Source organism: Trypanosoma rangeli, assembly GCF_003719475.1.
Source record: "Trypanosoma rangeli strain AM80 chromosome Unknown Tra_15.4_contig_00292, whole genome shotgun sequence".
NCBI classification, from domain to species: domain Eukaryota; phylum Euglenozoa; class Kinetoplastea; order Trypanosomatida; family Trypanosomatidae; genus Trypanosoma; species Trypanosoma rangeli.
The window spans coordinates 3,017-22,045 of record NW_021706037.1 but is presented as its reverse complement, the minus strand read 5'-3'; the positions used below and the strand labels follow the sequence as shown (position 1 = coordinate 22,045).

The 19,029-nt window shown below is 51.2% G+C and overlaps 8 protein-coding genes across 8 annotated transcripts, besides 19 other annotated features; all 8 read left to right on the top strand.

The window, feature by feature from the left end:
* Window positions 1-163: 163 nt before the first annotated feature.
* Window positions 164-212: a sequence feature (A-rich).
* A 167-nt stretch (window positions 213-379) lies between these two features.
* Window positions 380-409: a microsatellite.
* A 22-nt stretch (window positions 410-431) lies between these two features.
* Window positions 432-463: a microsatellite.
* Window positions 464-509: 46 nt separating this feature from the next.
* Window positions 510-2,906, top strand: TraAM80_07228 (uncharacterized protein; the record flags this gene model as incomplete). Its single annotated transcript, XM_029384030.1, has 1 exon — window positions 510-2,906. The coding sequence occupies one exon, from the start codon at window positions 510-512 to the stop codon at window positions 2,904-2,906; it is 2,397 nt and encodes a 798-aa protein (XP_029236119.1).
* A 370-nt stretch (window positions 2,907-3,276) lies between these two features.
* Window positions 3,277-3,333: a microsatellite.
* Window positions 3,334-3,391: 58 nt separating this feature from the next.
* Window positions 3,392-3,436: a sequence feature (A-rich).
* Window positions 3,437-3,861: 425 nt separating this feature from the next.
* Window positions 3,862-3,897: a microsatellite.
* Window positions 3,898-4,275: 378 nt separating this feature from the next.
* Window positions 4,276-4,341: a sequence feature (GA-rich).
* Window positions 4,342-4,591: 250 nt separating this feature from the next.
* On the top strand, window positions 4,592-5,431 carry TraAM80_07227 (putative dynein heavy chain; the record flags this gene model as incomplete). The annotated part of the gene is made up of 1 exon (XM_029384029.1): window positions 4,592-5,431. One exon carries the CDS (start codon window positions 4,592-4,594, stop codon window positions 5,429-5,431), a length of 840 nt encoding a protein of 279 aa, XP_029236118.1.
* A 595-nt stretch (window positions 5,432-6,026) lies between these two features.
* Window positions 6,027-6,072: a sequence feature (GA-rich).
* Window positions 6,073-6,170: 98 nt separating this feature from the next.
* Window positions 6,171-6,198: a microsatellite.
* Window position 6,199: 1 nt separating this feature from the next.
* Window positions 6,200-6,233: a microsatellite.
* Window positions 6,234-6,564: 331 nt separating this feature from the next.
* On the top strand, window positions 6,565-7,998 carry TraAM80_07226 (uncharacterized protein; the record flags this gene model as incomplete). Its single annotated transcript, XM_029384028.1, has 1 exon — window positions 6,565-7,998. One exon carries the CDS (start codon window positions 6,565-6,567, stop codon window positions 7,996-7,998), a length of 1,434 nt encoding a protein of 477 aa, XP_029236117.1.
* Window positions 7,999-8,343: 345 nt separating this feature from the next.
* Window positions 8,344-9,588, top strand: TraAM80_07225 (uncharacterized protein; the record flags this gene model as incomplete). The annotated part of the gene is made up of 1 exon (XM_029384027.1): window positions 8,344-9,588. One exon carries the CDS (start codon window positions 8,344-8,346, stop codon window positions 9,586-9,588), a length of 1,245 nt encoding a protein of 414 aa, XP_029236116.1.
* A 189-nt stretch (window positions 9,589-9,777) lies between these two features.
* Window positions 9,778-9,839: a sequence feature (A-rich).
* A 47-nt stretch (window positions 9,840-9,886) lies between these two features.
* On the top strand, window positions 9,887-11,170 carry TraAM80_07224 (RNA-binding protein NOB1; the record flags this gene model as incomplete). Its single annotated transcript, XM_029384026.1, has 1 exon — window positions 9,887-11,170. The coding sequence occupies one exon, from the start codon at window positions 9,887-9,889 to the stop codon at window positions 11,168-11,170; it is 1,284 nt and encodes a 427-aa protein (XP_029236115.1).
* Window positions 11,171-11,324: 154 nt separating this feature from the next.
* Window positions 11,325-11,360: a microsatellite.
* Window positions 11,361-11,952: 592 nt separating this feature from the next.
* Window positions 11,953-11,999: a sequence feature (A-rich).
* Window positions 12,000-12,060: 61 nt separating this feature from the next.
* Window positions 12,061-12,891, top strand: TraAM80_07223 (gamma carbonic dehydratase; the record flags this gene model as incomplete). The annotated part of the gene is made up of 1 exon (XM_029384025.1): window positions 12,061-12,891. The coding sequence occupies one exon, from the start codon at window positions 12,061-12,063 to the stop codon at window positions 12,889-12,891; it is 831 nt and encodes a 276-aa protein (XP_029236114.1).
* A 576-nt stretch (window positions 12,892-13,467) lies between these two features.
* Window positions 13,468-13,487: a microsatellite.
* Window positions 13,488-14,095: 608 nt separating this feature from the next.
* Window positions 14,096-15,364, top strand: TraAM80_07222 (uncharacterized protein; the record flags this gene model as incomplete). Its single annotated transcript, XM_029384024.1, has 1 exon — window positions 14,096-15,364. One exon carries the CDS (start codon window positions 14,096-14,098, stop codon window positions 15,362-15,364), a length of 1,269 nt encoding a protein of 422 aa, XP_029236113.1.
* Window position 15,365: 1 nt separating this feature from the next.
* Window positions 15,366-15,401: a microsatellite.
* Window positions 15,402-15,473: 72 nt separating this feature from the next.
* Window positions 15,474-15,530: a sequence feature (A-rich).
* A 156-nt stretch (window positions 15,531-15,686) lies between these two features.
* Window positions 15,687-15,725: a microsatellite.
* Window positions 15,726-15,884: 159 nt separating this feature from the next.
* On the top strand, window positions 15,885-18,443 carry TraAM80_07221 (flagellar associated protein; the record flags this gene model as incomplete). Its single annotated transcript, XM_029384023.1, has 1 exon — window positions 15,885-18,443. The coding sequence occupies one exon, from the start codon at window positions 15,885-15,887 to the stop codon at window positions 18,441-18,443; it is 2,559 nt and encodes an 852-aa protein (XP_029236112.1).
* Window positions 18,444-18,733: 290 nt separating this feature from the next.
* Window positions 18,734-18,757: a microsatellite.
* A 99-nt stretch (window positions 18,758-18,856) lies between these two features.
* Window positions 18,857-18,883: a microsatellite.
* Window positions 18,884-19,029: the final 146 nt, after the last annotated feature.

The following is a 19,029-nucleotide window of genomic DNA, read 5'->3' as shown; positions in this document are numbered from 1 at the left end:
AAACATATATATATCAGCCTGTGCGTGTGTAATGTACTATGTGCCCCTGGGAGATGATAAGCTGCTTCATGGCGGGCACGCCGCCCTTTTTTTTTTATCATTCATCCCCCATGCGTGTGGTGGGTGTGTTTGTCTTGCTCCTGCTGTTTTCTCCTTGGGATGGTTTTTCTTTTTTTTCTTTTCTTTTCCTTTTATATTTTATTTTGTTCTTTGATGTTGTGCGCTTTCATTTGTACTCGTCGTGTGCTGCATTGAAGAGAAGTTAAAGCTAGTGCGAAAGAAATAAAAAAACAACATCAACAACAAGAGATAAATGCGACCATACAATTGTGGTCCGATGCCACTGGGGGAACGCGGGGTTCTCATGACGTACCAAGCTCAGCAGCCGCAGCAGCAGCAGCAGCAGCAGGGCCTACGTCCAGCATCATCTTCAGCAGCAGCAGCAGCAGCAGCAGCAGCAGCACCATCAACATCATTATTACTACAACTACCATGCACACTACCAGAGCATGTTGCCTCCCAGCGCTGCCGCTGTCCCTCCGCTCACACAAGCTCCTTTTTATTCCATTCCGGGGGTTGTTCCCACGTCCCCGTATTACAATCAGTCTCATCCTTATTTGCAACAGCAACAGCAGCAGCAGCAACAACAACAACAACAACAACATCACAGCAAGCAACAACAGTACTCGCGGCAGGGCCCAGGCGTGGGGTATGCTAACGCCGGGCGTTCAGGATTTTCCACGTACACCCCTAATGCCTTTAATGTGGGCTATTCTGTGCCTCAGCAACCGCACTCCCGAGAGAGCCATCGTGGAGGCCGTGGTCGCATGGGAACGAGGGGAGGATACAACGTCGAGAATGATGCCCGCGAGTCCTACTTTGAGGTACATTTAAAGAGCTTCGCCGAGATGGAAGAGGCAAGCCGCAAGGGCTGCCTACGTGAATCTCTGCATCCAACGGTGATTGGAAGAATGAAGCGTCGTGCCTCACCTGGAGTGCTAAAGATTCTTGTGATTGTGGACCACCAGTATCTTGCGGCATGCATGTCGGTGCCGCCATCTGACGATGATGTTGTCTTGTCGAAGGAAGTCGCGATGCAGTTCCTAGACTTACAACACGTGTACTGTGACGATGGAATTAGATTAGTGGACATGGAGGATGGCACTCACGTTGCCAAACACGTGTACTCGACTCTTCGAATTGCCCTGCAACAACTGGCCTCATACAACAAGACCGACTTTAGGACTGACGTTGCTGCAGATTTTTCATCTCCTACTGGAACACTTTTGTTGAAGGACATTCTTGTCCATCGTGACGTATCTACACTGCTTTCTGAGGTCCTGGAAGGAGACGATGAGGCTGCAGATAATTTGTGGATGCGGCTTCTTTTTGAGCCCTCCTCCCCTACAGCTAACGATGGCGCGGATGGCACATTGCATAAACCGTCGCCCACTGGAAAGACGAACGCTCCCCCGTTTCTTCCTTCGTGCGGGGTGGGAATTCTTGCCACAGTGCAAGGGACGTGGTTGTTTAGAAAGGCAATGATGCACCCTAAACGGCGAGAGGCTTTGTTCCGTGTGTTGCAGGACGCTGCTATACCACCGCCTCAGGAGGAATCTGAGGCGTCGCCGTCAACGCTTATGCCTGAGCATCTCTTTTTGGCACTCTTCTCATGCCCTCTGGCATCACGATTTGTTTTTGAGTCCTTTGGCTTGGTGGAAGGGGTAAATCGCTGCGAGGCGGAGGTAACTGTTTTGTGTGCCGCCCTAGAGCGACTTGCGCTGAAGGTTGTGTGCAGCAACGGCGGGAGTTTTTTAATGACGGCGTTGGTGAAGGCACTCTGCCCAAGTCGCTTCAGTGGCGGGCAGAAGACGGGTGGAAAACGGGGGCGCGATAACGATGTTCATTCCAAACAGCAACGCGACGCCAGTGGCGGCCGCTACGATGAGGATAGTTGTGAAAATAGCAACATTGGCGGCGGGAAGGCTGCCAGGACGAATGGGATTGATGGGCAAACTCAGCCCACCCAAGTGGAAGTAAGCGAGCTTCATGTGTCGGAAATGTGGTCTGCGTGGCGGCTGTTTTGCGCGGTAGCTCGAGCCTTCGTTTCGGGCTCCATCCCGGGCGACACGAAGGAAACGGAGGCAACGTTGAGCCGTCGTGTCAAGTTGCTTACGCAGCACGTCGTTGCTTGCCGGGCTATACAGAGTTTTATTCCTTTCTTTGCTGATGCCGTTGTTCAGGGGGAAATTGACCCCCAACAGCGGCAGGAAAATGCCCTCAACGCGGACCCTGAGTCGACACAGTTCTACGATGACTGTGCGAAAATTCTTTCTGAAATTGCAAATCAAAGTGGGCTTTTGGCGAATCATAGTTACGGTAATTACGTGTTACAGACCGTTGTGTCAGAGCTGGCGCAGCGCACTGTTGCCGGGTCCCCAGTTCAGTCGATGCTACACAAGGTTTTCGATGCGTTAATTGGTAGTATCTTTGAGGTCAGTATGCAGAAGTTTGCATCTAACTGCGTTGAGACTGCCATCGCGGCGTGTCACAAGCTCCCGGACGGCAGCACCCTCATACTGCGCTTCGCCACTGCACTGCTCTCGGGAGGGCCAAACCGCATGGAACAGGTGGCGATGCACCAATACGGTAACTACGTTGTGCGCCGCATACTGGACTCTCTCACCGCTATCGCCACCGGTGCTTCTGATACCGCCACCCCGGCGGAAGTGGTGGAGGCGTGTGGGGTAGAGCAACAGTACTTTAACAACCTTAACGCCCAGTCTCATCGACTCCGTCAGACGTCGTACGGCTCTGGCCTGCAGGCGTGGGTGGAGAATCAGCGCGAGAGGCTGCAGGGCGTGGCAGCGGTAAGAGGGGGATCCAACGCGCAGGTGACTGAGTGAGACGGTGCTGTGCCTACGCGCGAGGAGGTAAAGGGGCAATGGTAAAATGAGGGTGGACGTGGCAGAACATCTGCGTCCCGTTGTTGCACCCCTGCCAATTACACACGGAGTAGCTTCGGTGAGAATGAAATAAGGAAAGGAGGAGGAAAGCAAAACGTTGACTAAAAGGATAAAAAAAGGTGCGATTGAGTGTAAAAGCGATGGAGAGGAGGAGTGGGATGAGCACTGCTGAGGGGCGGGGGATAGTCAGAAAGACACAAAGAGTGAAACAGCAGGAGAACGGGGCGGTGATGAGCGGAGGAACACACGCAAAGAGACCCCCCACAATGCAAACGCGCGGCAACGATGGGTGCCTTCCAGGAAGGTAGTTAAAAAAAAAAACGCAACAAACAAACAAAACAAGGAAGAAATAGGAAAAAAAAAACAATGACCAGACGAAGAATGCCACACAGAAATAGTCTACATGGCTGCCTTAGTCTCTTCCGTTGCTTTTGTTGTTACTGTTTCTGTATATGTTTTGTTTTGTTTTTAAAGGTGGACTCAGAGGCGACACGTGGTTTAATAATAATCAATGCATACCCAAGTGTGCGCACTCACACGCACTCATACTCATTTTGCATATAATTACGCACATAGACGCCTGGTAATAGGAGAGGTGGTAAACAGGCGAGGAGCAGCGTCAAGCTTCTATGTGATAATAAAGTGTGTTTTTTTTGTTTAAGGCATTGATGGCTATGTAGAGCAGTGAGATCCTAAATAAGACGTGTTAGAGAAGGGGTAAAGTGGAAATGTGGTTTGTAGTTTGTCAGTAGTGGAAGCCAAAAGGAGGAAATCAGAAAAAGAGGGCGTGTTGTGGTATGGATGGGTCGGGGAGATTGGTGAATATTAAGAATGAAAGGGGGATTTGGGCGTAACCACCGCAAACGTGCAGGAAGTAGACATATATATATATATGCAGACAGACGGACTGACAGAGAGACAGAGAGAGAGAAGTCCAGATCTACTTGCAGCGAGGAGGGTCGTAAAGAGAATCACTTACGCTTCACGTTGTTTAAATTAAAAAAAAAAATAGACATTTTATATGTGTGCCTGTCTTTGCCATTTGTTTTTTTAAAATTTGCGCATGTACAAAAGTGCGCCATGGCCTCATTGTCATCAACGTCACGCTCGTTATTTTCTTCGTTTTGCTTAGTTTCATTTCCCCCCACCCCACACACACACGTTGCGCCAACCTTTTTCCCCGCTTCCAGGTGCTTGCCCTGAACTCATGACTGTGTGTGGCTCTCACTGGGGTGACGGCTGTACGACCGCGCGGAACAGTTGCTTCCGCTCTCTCCCTTGCCTTTCTGCCCTGCGTTTTGCTTGCCCGCTCTCTTCACTTCTTCCTGTATGCCTTCTCTCTCTCTCTCTCTCTTTTTTTTTTATCCCTCTCCCTTCGTTTTGTACTGTGTCTCTGCGTTGCTCTCAGTTTGAGGGTGGGACCACTGGTATAGCACGTGTGCGTCTGCGTGCAGTGGGAGGAATAAAGAAAAGGCAGCAGGGAAGGGGAATTAGAAGGGAATAACTACAAATTAGCAACAACGTCAACAAGAGAGGACGCAAAGAAACAAACGCAAAGGGCAAGGAAGGAAAAGAGAGCAGTAAAAAAAGGTGGGAGGTGAAGGAAATTTGTGCCGATTGGTGAAATGAGTTACCCTCCATACACGGGCGTTTTTTCGGATGACCTGGCGACCTACGGGGAGGAGGCGGACGAGGAAGGTCTTCCGTGGATTATGTGGTTTTGTGAGCTGAAGAGTCATGAGTTCTTCTGCGTTGTAGACCGCGACTTTATTGACGATGAATTTAACCTTACAGGTCTCTCCACGATGGTATCCTTCTACCACTACGCACTGGATCTCATTTTAGATCTGGAGACGCAGAACAGTGCGCGCCTAACGGCGGAGCAGCAGCGCCTGGTGGAGTCGTCAGCGGAAACTCTTTATGGTCTCATTCACGCCCGCTTCATCACAACGCAGCGCGGACTTAAACTAATGGAAGAGAAATTTGCTGAGGGAGAATTTGGTCGCTGCCCGCGCGTGTTCTGCGGTGGGCAGGCGGTGCTACCGGTAGGACAAAGCGACGTTGTGCGTGAGAGTTCCGTGAAGTTGTACTGCCCGAAGTGCCAAGACATTTATTACCCGCGCTCCTCCCGTCACCGAACACTCGACGGGGCCTTCTGGGGGACGACGTTCCCGCATCTTTTCCTAATGCACCTGCGCGACAGTGGCAAGGTGATCGCAAAGCCAAAGCAGCACTACGTTCCACGTATCTACGGCTTTCGCCTGCGTGAAAAGAGGGACGCCAGTGAGGTATGTGAGTACGAGCAGGCGCCGGCAACGGAGGAGGCGGAGGCCGGGACGGGGGCGAGAGCCGTGGATGCCTCTGTTGGTGAAATCACACCGGTAAACGCATCCGATAATTTGGGAATAGTGCAAAACTGTTATAGAGACCCCAATGGAGAACACGTCGAGGCACCACAACAGTGAGGCGGAGTGTCACGACCACACCAGCAACTCCCGCCCTCTCCAAGAGCAGAAAAAAGAGGAATGAATGAGAGAGGGGAGGGGAAAAAGTAAGGAGGGAAGGAAGTAAGGGGAAGAAATGGAAGAGGCAGAGGAGGGAGTGGAAGCGTCGAATGAATGGATTGGAGTTGAACTGGATGTGTTTGGCGTCTACTACGTCTCTTCGTATTTATCATGAACATTTGGTACGCGTCTTGGAGGAATGTGCATTGCTTTTGGAGTAACGGAGAGAGCGGTGTGCTGAGGCGTAAGGGACAAAAGTAAAGTGGGGGAGGGGATTGTAGAGGGAGGAAGAAAAACTTTGGAAGAGGACGAAGTGTTCGTTTAATTTCGTTTCTTTGGTGCAGAGGGGGGTGGGGGTGGAGAACCTTGCGGGGTGGGGTGGGGGGGTCTCTGTTCCTGCTGTGTGGGTTTTTCTCGAGCGTTGGTAAGCACTAAACGTCGACGACATGTAATTTTTTGTTCTCCAAGTGAAGGCAGCTTTTTTTTTCTTTTTCTTTCGCCTTTTCTCCACTTTTTTTTATTTGCGCTGTGTAATATGGTGTGATGCACACGCACGCTCTCTCTTCCTCCCTATCTATCTATCCGTCTGTATCTCTCTCTCTGTGCGTGTGTGGGTGTGGGATAGATGGATGAATGGTGTCACCACCGTTTTCACTTTTCCTCATCCTGCTTCTTCACCTCCTTCGTCATCTATGATTGCCATCATGCATACATACACACACACATACGTATATATATATATATATATATATATATATATATACTGTATTATATTATCTGTATGTGTGCACAGTTGCGCTGTTGCCAGTGTTCCTGAGGTTGCTAGTTGTGCGTTCAAAGCAAAGAAAAAATTATTTTAAAACGAATTAAAACTTCCGCCGTTGGAACTATGGCCCAACTCAGCACTCGGCACATGCAATCATTACTTCATTTCTTCCTTTGCGCCGAGCACTGCAAAAACTTTTGGTGGTGGTCTTGCTGCTGTCATTTTCCTTTTGCTACGTTTGACCTCTTGTTTTTTTTATTATTTATTTTAAAATTATTTGTGTATATATATATAGGGGGGTTGTTTGCCCGGGAGGGAGTCACTAAAGATGGAGTCTTCGTTGGCGGGGACCGGCGAAAGTAAATTTGGGGTGAAGCCATCTACCACAAGAAGGCGGCGCCGCAGCCCCGTGAGGCGTGAGGAGGACCCTCACACGCATGGAGTCGATGAGCCCAAGGGTCAAAAGGGGGCAGTGCAGGCAGATAATTCACCCGAGCAGCCAGCAGCCAAACGACCACGGACGGAATCCAAGACGCATTCCACCTTTGTGGAGCTTCGCCGTACTCTGGTTGATGCGGCAGCGGTGGCCAACTTCATTGAGCAACACCACGATACGAAGCTGCGTGATGTGAAGCAGGTCAACAATTTCTATCAGGCCATTAGCAACTGCACGGAGGACTTCTTTGCCTCACTCTGTCAAGAACACAGGCGTCATGTACACCTCGCACTGGAGCGAATGTTTGAACTGTATGCGACAGGGAAGGCCACAATATCTCCCGCGGCACATGAGTTTCTCATTCGCTGTGAACAGAATGGTGTGAAGACGGTGAAATGGGCCACCGAACTCGAGTCCGAAGCACCAACCACTATTGATAATAGTACTTCCACAGAGGGCACAGCAATAAAGAGGCAGCAACAACAACAGCTGCTGCCAGTCTTGTTGTCCCCCCGAGAACTTCTCAAGAGACTTGCGGGTATTGATCCGCGCGGGAGGCTGGAACGTATGATAGAAATGTGTTTCACTCTAGGCGACCTCTACACATGCGCGCGTAAACTGTGTAAGGTGACAGGGGGTGAAAAGGGTTTGGAATACGCAGCAACGTGTCAATTGATCAGCAAAACCGCCTCAAAGGCCCGCCGGATTTGTGGGGCAGCGTTGCTTGCCGATGAGCCACATCTCTCTAGCGAGGAAGCGGCGACACTGAGTAACGTGATCACCACCCTTATTTCTGTAACGGAGCGTGCTTTGGCTGCACGACCCCCTTCCACGTCTCAACAGCCCATCTCAAAATTGGCTCACTTTGCCAAGTGGTGCGAGGGCTACGGACTCCTTGAAAGAAGCCACATGGAAGCTGTTGCCGCTCTTGAGGCACAGGCGACGCGTGATTTGGGATTGCAGGCAACTCAACTGGAGACGGTGATGATGCTTAAGGCGCTTCCCACTGGTGATGAGGCGGCGGTGCGCGCGGCCCTTGAAGGCATATGGAATGAGCGGGATTGTCATTTTGATCCTTACAGCGCAGACGTGCTGTCGTCCATTGCGGTTGTGTCAGCTGCCGAAGGCATGTCAGATGCGTTTAGGGCTCTCGTCGCCGCGAGGCTCGTAAAGACGCAGCAACGACAACTACATGGAAGCGGTCTGCAGCTTCCACGACGGGCGCTGAAGTTTGTGAATGACGAATACTCGAGAGAGAAGAAGGAGTCAATCAAACGTATGCTTGCCGCCGAGCAGGAGAAGAGGGAGAAAACACAGGCGACATAACTTTTCTGTTGTGCCTGTGCTAGTGAAGGCGTGACGACGATGGTGCTGCTCATCATTGTGCAATGGAGGCGCGGTTAAACGGTGATGATTAATGAAACAGGGCAAAATATCAAAAACCAAACAAAGAAGACAAAGAGGACGGGAATCAGGGTTAGATGTCCCCTACCGCCGCGTTTGGTTTGTTGCCTTTGCCTACCTGAACTGAAGAGAGTGGTGACATGCACTTCTGTTTGCCTTTGGATGTTTGTTTATTTGCTTGCTTCTTCCTCTACATCGCCACCTCTCGCTTGTAGGAAAGCGTTGAGTGGTAATATATTTTTATAGCTGGGGGCTGTCAGGTTATCAATGATCAACCTAGAGAAGCTGAACACCGGCCTCACGCGAGTGGCAAGTGTCAAAAAGTACCCCGTCACACGGCCGCAGCAGTTGCCGCGGAAGACGAAAGGTCGCGTCTTTCGTCTGGGTGTGCTGCACAGCAAAGAAATGACAGAGGCGATGCTGCTGCGAAATCGACGTGGTTTTGTGAACAGCCAGGTGAATACTGTTGCCCATGCCCCCTCCATGTACCACTGGCTATTTCACCGCTGCGGTATACCCTTTGAAGAGACACAGGAGTTAGTGATGTCCGGCGGATTAACCGTCGATGGCGTGGCCATTGACCGTTCCAGATTAGAATCACAGATGGAGTGGGCGGCGCTGCGGAAATTAGACATTCGCATACGGGTAGAGGCATCTACGGCAGACCGGACATCTGGCCCCACGCTAGACAACTGGACGAATACTGAGGATAGCCGTAAGGGTGGCAGTAGTGGTTGTGCGACGGTCATGTGGGTGCCTGCAATGAAGCGAGCGTTGCACCGGCAGTACTTCTTCGTTTACCTGCACCCAGGCGTATCTATCACATCAGATCAAACAGACCCACGTTCTTTTGTGCACCGCCTCACTCCGCTTGTGGGCAAAGTTGCCGGAATCGGCATGAACATCCTTCGGCCGATTGGTTTCATGAATGGAATGAAGGGTCTCGGCTTGGCAACAAACGATGTGTCTATGGTGCGGTATTGGAACAATGAATTTCTTGGGAATTTTGGCGTCTACGATATCCGCTTTGCTCGCGGCGTGCCCTCTGAGGTCGTCCAGAGACTCGCCGACGAGGTCAACGAGGTGTTGGACGAGGGTATTCGGAAGCAGTTGTCGAAGGATGTCAAAGTGCCCTGCACGTGTACGCTGGAGCCCGTACTGACCTCAGCCAAACACCAGCACAACCACAAAGGTGACTTTGTGGCTGGACTCTACTCCAAGCCACTGCACAACGAACGGTTAATCGTACGTAGCCCGCTCCTTCCGTACCGCGTGGCACGCAAGGTGCGCCGTGTTGGGGGCTTCGTCACAATGGTGCGCTCTGGCCCCTTTGCACTTCCCCCCCTTCTGCCTCAGACGAAGCAACGGCCCTTGTCGCCGCAGGAGCTAGCGCTCATGTTCACATTCGAGCGCAGACTCAAGACAAACCGCGTGGTGCTTAGTCTCCGTGAATTTGATGCGGATAGTGATCTTGACGGTGTCGATCCTGGCGTCATTTTACCTTTTGCATGAGTGAGCGTCTCAGCCCATTTTTGTTTTAGTTGTATTCAATCAAAATTCACAGATTGCATTCCCTGTTAAATGAGTGGGATAAAATGAACGAGACGAAGAAACAGGGGACGCACTGAGTATGCTGAGTGTGAAAAAGAAAAATGATGAATTCTCTTATTTTAGTTGTTATTGTGGCCGTTGTTTCCTGCACTTTTCTTTTTGCTTTTGCTTTTTATCTGCTTCCTCCGTTTTTTGATTTGCCTTTTCTCTTTCTGCCGGATTGAGGGTAACGGTTTTAGTGGAATAGCGGCCAGCAGCCATGTCATGGGTAGCCGCTGCACAGAAGGGAAAGTGTGTGGCACCGGCATCCACCGAACCAAAGCGGGTTGTCTTCGCTCCTGCAGTGGACGTTGTCGCTGGTGACAATGATGAAGCTGGGCATTTTGGTGCTTGCAGGACAATTTGTTACGGTGTGGGGGCAACGGTCCCTACGTACCGAAAGGGTCTCCTTGTTCTTGATGCTAATGCATTTATCAAAGGGATGGACAACTTCAACGACGTGGCGGATGCATTGGTGACGACCTCGCAGGTTGTCGCGGAGGTGCGGGACCGGGCCGCCCGTGACTTGCTGGGTCGCCTTCCACAGGCCCTACACGTCTTGGAGCCCTCAAAGGAGGCATTAGAAGCTGTTGTGAACGTCGCAGAGAGGACGGGTGATTTGGGAGCCATGAGTAGAACCGACATCCGTCTTTGTGCATTGGCATTGGACTGCTGCAGGGCCACCGAATCTTTGATGGCACCTATTGAACCACGGCAGGCAATTATTAATCCTGGTGGCGATCACGGAACGGAAATAGTGACTGAGGCAGTCACAGGTGACGCCGAGGAGGAGGGGGAGGAGACTGAGGTGGAAGAGGAAGAGGAAGAGGAGGTGGAGGAGAAAAAAGAAGGCGACGACGACGACCAGGGGTGGATCACCCCGGAGAACATCCACAAGCACCTCCAAGGATGCGAGGGGGCGGTTGGGGAGCGTTTTGACGGCGGTGTTGCATGCGTCACCTCCGACTACGCGATGCAAAACACCCTGAAACACCTAGGGGTCCCCATTGTTGGGCCACACGGCATGCGCATTCACGAGCTCCGTCAGTGGCTGCTGCGCTGCACCTCCTGCTTCGCCCTCACAACGGACACAACGCGACAGTTTTGTGGCATGTGTGGCAGTGGGAACACGCTGAGACGCGTGCAGTACGTGGTGACGCGCGACGGCAAAAAGCAGCTATTTATCAACTTTTGCAAGCCCATCAGCACGCGCGGCACGATCTACAACCTCCCAAAACCGCGTGGAGGAAAACGTGGGACAAACCGCTGCCTCGTACTGCGAGAGGATCAGCTGGCACACGTCATCCGCGGCACAACATCCGCCAAGCTGAAGGAGAAACATGTGGCACGTGGCGGCGACGGCAGCAACGACGATGATCTGGCGGCGTTTGGGCAGGCCCCAAAGCCGCATAGGCGAGACGTGAATCAGCCGCGTATGTTTTCCTCCTATCACAAGTACAACGTGAATGAGAAGAAGAAGGTCCGTGCTTCCAGACGGAAGTAGGCCTCAGGCGTTTAAAGAAAAGAGAGAAGCAGCAGTGGTGAAAAAATAAAAAATAAACTGGAGGGGGGGGGGCATTCGAAGAAGAACGAAACAAGGAAAAAGTTTCATTTCGGATAACGAGCCGTGAGGGTTATTTTAAAAAAACACCACGGAGGAAAAAGAAAAAGTTGAAGATAATGAAAAAAAAAAACATCAGCTATTCCCCGCGACAACCATCATCCCCGCTACGAACTCCCCTTCGCCGTTGCTCCTTTAAGGAAGAAATGTGAATATAACATGGCAAGGCTCTGGAACTGCGTCTCTGGTGTCAGACGTGGGTGTGATTTCTGAGTGTTTTTACTTGTCTGGCCCATTCTTTTGGGTCGACCCCCAGCCACTCCACTTCGTCGGCGTATGTGTGGGGTGTGTGGAAAGCGGCACAAAAAGTGACGGTACTGCTGTCCTTGTGGGAGAGAGGATGATACGTCTTGCAGTGACTGGCGGTCCGTTTTTATTGACTGCCGTACGTTTGGCCTACGGTGGCCTTGGCATTGAGACTCTTTTGTGTCACACCGATTTTATACGGACCTTTTCTTGACATCTCAGACACACCGATAGGCCTTCCGGAAACAACGCCTTGCGGGTGGTGGACAGGGCTACCTGCGGGTATGGCTTGATGCGGTGCGCCGCATGACTCTATCTGACACGATGTTGCATCCGGATGAGTGAGTCCTCTTTTTGAGATGACTGGTTGAATGGAATTAATGCAGTGTACTGGGGAACCATTTGGTATCCTGCTTACATTTATCTTTTGTTTTGTTTTTTTTTGTTTTTTTGGCTTCGATTCGTTAGGAATTGAGTTAGGTCTTTTGCGCTAAGGCTGCATGCTCCGTCGCACGATTGCTTGATTCATGGCGTTAGACGCCATTGGGGCGGCGCATCCTGACATTCTTTGGGGTTACATGGACGGACGCTACGCCGGGCCTGGCTGGGTCAGCTGGATCAAACAACTTTCGGTGGAAACGCTCACCATGCAATGCGGTACCTCCATGATAAACATGAACAGCCGTGCGGGAGTCATTTTAGATCCAGAGGAACCACGACACCCTATGGCGTTCATTCAATGGGGTCCGATGAATCATTACGATAGTGCCTTTATGCAACTCTCCTATGGGGACTACGGGCCTATTAAAAATTGGTCTCGTCTCATGCAATTTTTGTATGATAATTATTTGGAACCCTTTTCCATGAATCGCGTGTGCGTTCAGCTGGACTTTTATCAAAAACTACCAAACAACTACCACGCCTCTGTTGAGGCCTCCGCAGAGTACATAGGGCAAACCGCCTTGTTGGTTGGACAGGTGATAGTAGGCATTGGTTCTGTTATAATGGAAGGCGTTACCGTGAAGGGAGACATGAATTGTGTCTACATAGCAGAGGGTGTGCAGGTAATAGAAAATACATCTATTGTGAGTGATGCTCCGACAGACTTGTTAGCCTACCAACGTCATGAGGCCATTAACCCATATCAGCAGTGGGACGGGATGAGTGGGGTGTGCCGAATAATGCCGAACAGAATCATTGAACCTAATTGCTTCCTCGATAGCTGCTCCATCGGTCCCTTAAACCGCATTAGCCACAACACCAAAATTTTGAAGGGAGTGACGACAGCAACGATGGTGCACATTCTTCCAGGCAGTGTAATTACGGCAGATAGAAATGTTGGCGATGGTGAACTTTGAGGTGGGGTTCCTGCTGTGAAGCTCGGCGAGGTAAGTAAGTTTGAGTGGAAGCGCCCCTATTTTGCTTTACCGTTGCACAAGGAGAGTGTTGTGGAGTCTTACCGCAGCATGTCTCGCTATGGAGACCGAGTAGTTCACTTCCAGGATCAAATGGGGCAGCTGAACTCGCTGATGCTAGAGTATGAGTCGGATATCACGCTAGCCGTGAAGACGAAAATTAAGAAGTTTGTGCAGGGGCGCGAGCCCTTCCATCACATGCTTACCCGCATCACGCAGGGCTGGTCCCCCCGCTAATCTCCCGGATGACAAGAATTACAACCTGTGCCCTCCCCTACAGGGTGTGAAACTCTTCGCGGAGCACAACAATGGCTCCTCCGATAGTCTGCTGCACGGAACATATATGAATATCGAAAACATATTTAACGATTTCCGTTGGTAGAAGAAAGAAAAAGTAATGGTGAGATTAATTTTAGTTACTTCTTGTTGGTTGTGTGAAGGAAGTGAACGAAAAAGAAGAAAAGTGGAAGTGTCTGTCATGTGGTCCTTTTTTTATGAGTGTGTCAGTCTATAAGGAGCAAAAAAAAAAAAAAAAACAATAGTTCTGGGGGCGACAATTAGTGAGATGCCGGGGGAAGCTCGTCCAGTTTAGTGTGTTATCATTATTATTAGTATTAATAGCTGGGATGCTGGGGGGGGTTGAATAGCGTTCAAGGGGATAGAGGGAAAGAGGAGGGTTCAGTTCAAGTGATGTAGAATTGTCTGCAGCAAAAAAGGTGTGCATCTGTGGACTCACGTCCGTGACTCGCATGCAGTCGGGGGTGAGGGGTGAGAAGCGAAGAGGAGTGTGGGGTTCGGGTCTAATAAATTGCATTGGCCTACGTGTTTGTGTGTAGGGCCGCATGTTAGTGATGCGATTGACAGGATATGAATTGGTGGTGGTGGTTGTGGGAGGAGGCTAGCCTGATGCGGGTGGGGCCATTAGTTGTGTGGCTAAAAGGACTTGCAATGCATCGCTCACTTCTCTCTTTGCCTGGTCTTCTTGTCATTGCCAAGGCTGGAGAATGGTTCTTTCCTATCTTCTTTCTTTATCCCTCCCTCTCTGTGTATTTCTGCTGACCTCTCTCATGTACACTTATTTAGGCGACGTGCACCCCACGAGGCAATAGTGTGGTGCAGGAATACTGTTTTGGGGTTGCTGTGGCAGATGGAGTTCCGCACACTCGATCCCCGCTGGAAGAGCCTGCACGAGCAGCACGAGTTGTGGGAGCAGGTGGATGCGCTGCAGGGCACGGTTGCGTTTTTGAGCCAAAGGCAGGAACACCAGGCAACGCAGTGGCGTGTTGTATGTGAGGAGCAGCGACAGCACTGCGCCGACCTGGCGTCCATATACCAACAGCTGCAGGGGTTGCTGCTCACAGGCGTGCACGGGGAGGCGAGGCAGCGGAGCGGCAGTGTGGGGGTGGCACCGCAGGAACCGCTACGACGTGAAGTCTCCGATTTGCTGCAGAACTTCAAACAACGCATTGAACGGCATGTGACGGAGACAAATCAGCGTCTAGACAACATGCAACGCTCTCTAGAGGACATTCAACAGAAAATGAAAAACGACAATTGCGGTGTTGCGCGTCAAGAGGAGCGTCTGACACAGCTCGAGGAGCAGCAAAAGGAAATGCTGCAGCGGATGTCCTTCACTACAACGCAGGATGATCTTGAGCGGCTCCGCACCACGGTGACACAACAGCTGCACTCCCAGCAAGCGGATGTCACGGCTGTCACACAACGTTGCACCAGGAGCGTTGATGAGAGGTTCACAACGCAGGAAACGCACTATCGTGAGGAGCATGGGCGTATTCAACGAGAGATGCGGCAATCCATAGAAGAGGTCGTGCATCGACTGCAAGGCCAACTAGATAACCTTTGCGGTGAACTTAAGACACATGCGTCAGCCGTCGACGTCATAACCTCCAACTTGGAAGAACAGACGAGAGGCGAGGTGCACGAGATTCTAACGGCACATGCGGCAAAGACATGCGAGCAGGTTCAGGATGTACACCGTGAATTGACTGGTAAACATCTGCAGCTTGTCGCCGACACAATGAACGCGTTGGGGAAGATGGCCAATTTGGCTGACGAATTACCGCTAAAAGTGTTTTTACTGCAGGAAGATGTCGTCAAGATTCGCGACACTTTGCATAGTCAGGGAGAACTATTGAATGAGCAGTGTCTGCAGGGTTCGCTTCAGGGTGCATTCGACGAGGTGAAGGACTGGCTGCAGGATCTTGAGCGGCGTTTGTTGGGTCGTGGGGAATTTGACGAAACGATGGCAGGGATTGACAAGAAGCTTGCCGCACTAAAACGAGAGTTTATCTCCCGCGGTCTGGCCGGACACACTACGGATCAAGGCATAGATGATAAGGGTATCAGCCCTGTGGCTGCCGCCGCCACTACCACCCGCAGTGGCGGTGCTGATTAACAGCGGAGAGAAGAAGGAGAGGGGGGGAAGGAGAGGAAACGGGGCCAAGTGTGGTTTCTCAAGACACATCTGTGCATAAGTACATGCAGACAAACAGAGAGAGAGGTACTCCTTTCCTTTTTATTTTCCTTTTCTCTCTCTCTCCCTTTGGTCTCCTTTTTTTTTTTGCCCGCTGTCGTTGGTTTCGACAACTGTGGAGTAAAGCAATTTCCTGCTGTGAAGGCAATTGTCTTGGGGGTCCCGTCACCACCCCTACTATGAATGTCCGTGTGGATTGTTTCATGTTTTTCCTCTTTATTACTGTATTGTATTTACTTGTCTATTTTGTTTTGTTTTTGGTTTTGGTTTTGTTTGGTGTTTTATCTGCTCTTTTTTTATCCTTTGTTTTTTTTTCTTGCGGGATTTTCTGTTCTACGCGCTGCTGCTGCTTGCGGTGTCGCCTCGTACGTTAACACCGGTTCATGTACCCCAAGCAGTAGGAGTGGGAATTTTATTGTGGTGTTGGCAACTCACCCCCGCAATGACGTCGGCGAAGCCGGAGGAGGTCACCGTCTCCGATGGCGTGCTGGCCAAGCTGGAGCGGGAATTCAATGAGGCGATGGAGGCGTTGGAGGGTCATGAAAAGTTTGGTATTTTTCGTGACGAGTACGAAAATCTGTACCGGGCATTGGTCAACAGCCATGAGTCGGAGAAGCGGCTGGTGCGACGGTGCCAGCAGATGACGCAGGAGCTTATGAGTAACGCGGCCAAGATGCAGGCCGCCGTGAAGCTCTCGCAGGGCGACCACAGCACCATTGAGGCGCTCAAGAAGGAGATCGAGAAGGCCTGGCGCATGGTGGACACCGCCAACGAGAAGGACGCTCGCGCGAAGGAGACTATTAAGACGCTCAAAGAGGAGGTCTTCTCGCTGCAAGAGATTGTGGAGAATGGCACCGAGCTCACCTCCACCCAGACCGCCACGCTAGAGGAGCTGAAGCTGGAAAAGAAGCGCATGCAATCGGAGTACGACGATCTCGTCAAGCAGATGGAGACACTGACGCGGGAGACACTTGAAACAGGCCAGAAGATAAAGGAGCTCGAGGCGGAGATAATGAACAACCACGAGGAACTGCGCCATGTCTCTGACCGGGAGAAGATGGTGCGGCAGGAATATGAAAAGGAGGTGAAGGCGCAGGAACGGTCTGAGGTGCAGGTGCGTGAGCAGATCCTCCTTGTACAGCAGCATGAAAAGGAACTGAAGATGCATGAGCAGTTATGCAACAAACTCACCGCCGCCGTCAATCTCCTGCGGCTGCAGCACCAGGACGATCAGAATAAACACCAGGCGCTTGTTCAAAAGGTTGAGACGGCAGAGAAGCAGCTGTTTCACACGCAACAATCGTACGACGACGCCGTGGACACAACAGAGGCCCTAAATGAACGCCACCGAGCTGTTCGGAAGGAGATTACAGAGGCGGAGAAGAAGGCTGTAGAAATACGTGCGGAGGAGCAGCGTATTCATCGGGTACGGGACCATGACTTTAAGGAACTCCGCCGTCTTGTGCAGCAGAACGAAGACATACGGCGTGGCCAAGCGAACCTGGAACGGCAAAAGATAACTCTTTGGAAACGCATCGAGACGGTGCGGAGGGAAAAGGAAGACTTACGTCGTGCCTTTGATGTTATGCAGCGGGAAAAAGATACGTTAATGAAGTTCGCCGAGAAGGAGCGGGAGAAGATACAGGAAATTGAAAAACTAATCGCGAACGAGGTTGAGTCCCAGGCGGAAATTGAGGATGCCATTGCCCGTGAGCGTGAGACTGGCGCACGTCTACGGCAAACGGTGGTGCGGTTGGAGAGCGAGAGGGAGAAGTACGTGCATGAGGTCTCGCAAGTCTCACTGCACCAGGCCCAGGCGCAGGAGGAACTGAAGATTGCCAGAATCACCTGCGAGGAAACCCAAAAGGCGATTGACGAGAGTGAACAGAAGCTTAAAAAGCAGCAGAGTCGCTATGAGCAGGTGCGATCAGAGAGGAATCTTTACTCTAAGAAGCTCATTGAGGCCCAGGATGAGGTGGTGGAGTTGAAGCAAAAGTTTCGCATGATGGACCACCAGATTCTTCAGCTGAGGGAGGAACTTGCGATGAAGGACAAGAAGTTTCAAGAGGAGTCTAGTGCCCAGAAGGTGTTAAAGGACAAGCTCACAAAGGTTCGCAAACTCGTGAACGAGCGTACCGTCGCCTTTGACGACGCGAACCAGCAGTGCGAGCATGTGGGGCAGCAGATCAAGCAACTTGTGAAGGTCATTAACCAGTGCGACAAGGATCTCAGCACGCAGCAACAGAGGTTCCTGGCAGTGAGTGGGGAGCGCGACCTTCTGGGCACCCAACTCATACGGCGCAACGACGAACTGGCCCTCCTCTACGAGAAGGTGCGCACGCAGCAGGAGATGTTGATCCGCGGAGAGGCCGCCTACCGGGCGCGGATAGAAGACGTGCGGCTGTTGCGTTTAAAAATAGAAGACATGAAACGAAAGTCCCTCATCGCTCACAACCGTGCACACCACACGGAGCAGCTTAAAGCCGACATCAAACAACTAAACTACGATCTGCGGGCGCAAAAGACGAAGGTGCAAGCTCTCACAGAGGAGGCGGAGAACCCGAAGAATGCGCTCCGTTGGGAAAGCATCTCTGGACGCGACCCAACACCGGAGGAGTTGGAACAGAAAATCACACGGTTGCAGCGTTGTCTCATCACCAAGTCAGAGGAATGCATCGAGAAGGACATGGAACTTCAGGAGAAGCAGCGCCTAGTGACGGAGATGCAGAACATTCTCTCCCGCCAGCCGGGAATGGAGATGGCACGGCAGCTAAACCTGATGCAGAAGGAGTTGGGCCACATGAACGCGGTGATGAAGCAAAAGGCGTCAGAGCTCAACATGACATCAACGCACATTTCTGAACTGAAGTACGAGGCGGAGCGTCTGAGACGCGAACTTCACGAAACAAAGAGGAAGTACTACGAAACGCAAATGAGCAACGACAAACTATTAGAAAAGCTCTCCCAGGCCAAGCAAGCAACGGTCTTCCCTCCATTGTGATTTTCATGTTGCATTGGACGTCTCGCGGTTTTCCTGCGTTGTATGGGTGTCTGGGTCCACTGAACCCGATTGTTCATCATCATGTTGTTTTTTGTGTTGTATGTGTATTATTATTATTTTTTTTAGGGTGTCTGCTTTGTCTGGGTCTGCTGCCCCGGACAGTAACCGGCACCCACGCAGATATATCCCAACGCATGTAAAGGATACCGAGTTTAGTGCTACTCTACGATTCTGTTGCATCTGTTGATGCCACAAGCCCTCCAAATCAAGGACACAGTACACACCACACTCTCCCCTCTTCCTCCTCCTCCTCCACGCCGCACACACGCCGAGGGAGAGAGCCGCTGCGTGGCGGGCATTTATTTGTACGTGCCCGTTCACCTCATTTTTCATTTTGTTTTGCTCTTTTTTTAAAAAAAAATAATAATAATAATAATAATTTGATCTTGCACTGCTTTTTTTTGCCCTGTAGTTCTGCTCACTCAAACCGCACTCCAGACCAAACCAAGCGACTCACAATGACCTCCGTGGAATCCGGCGCCAAGGTTCTCCGAATGAAGGAGAGCGACGTGCAGAAGCTTGTCGC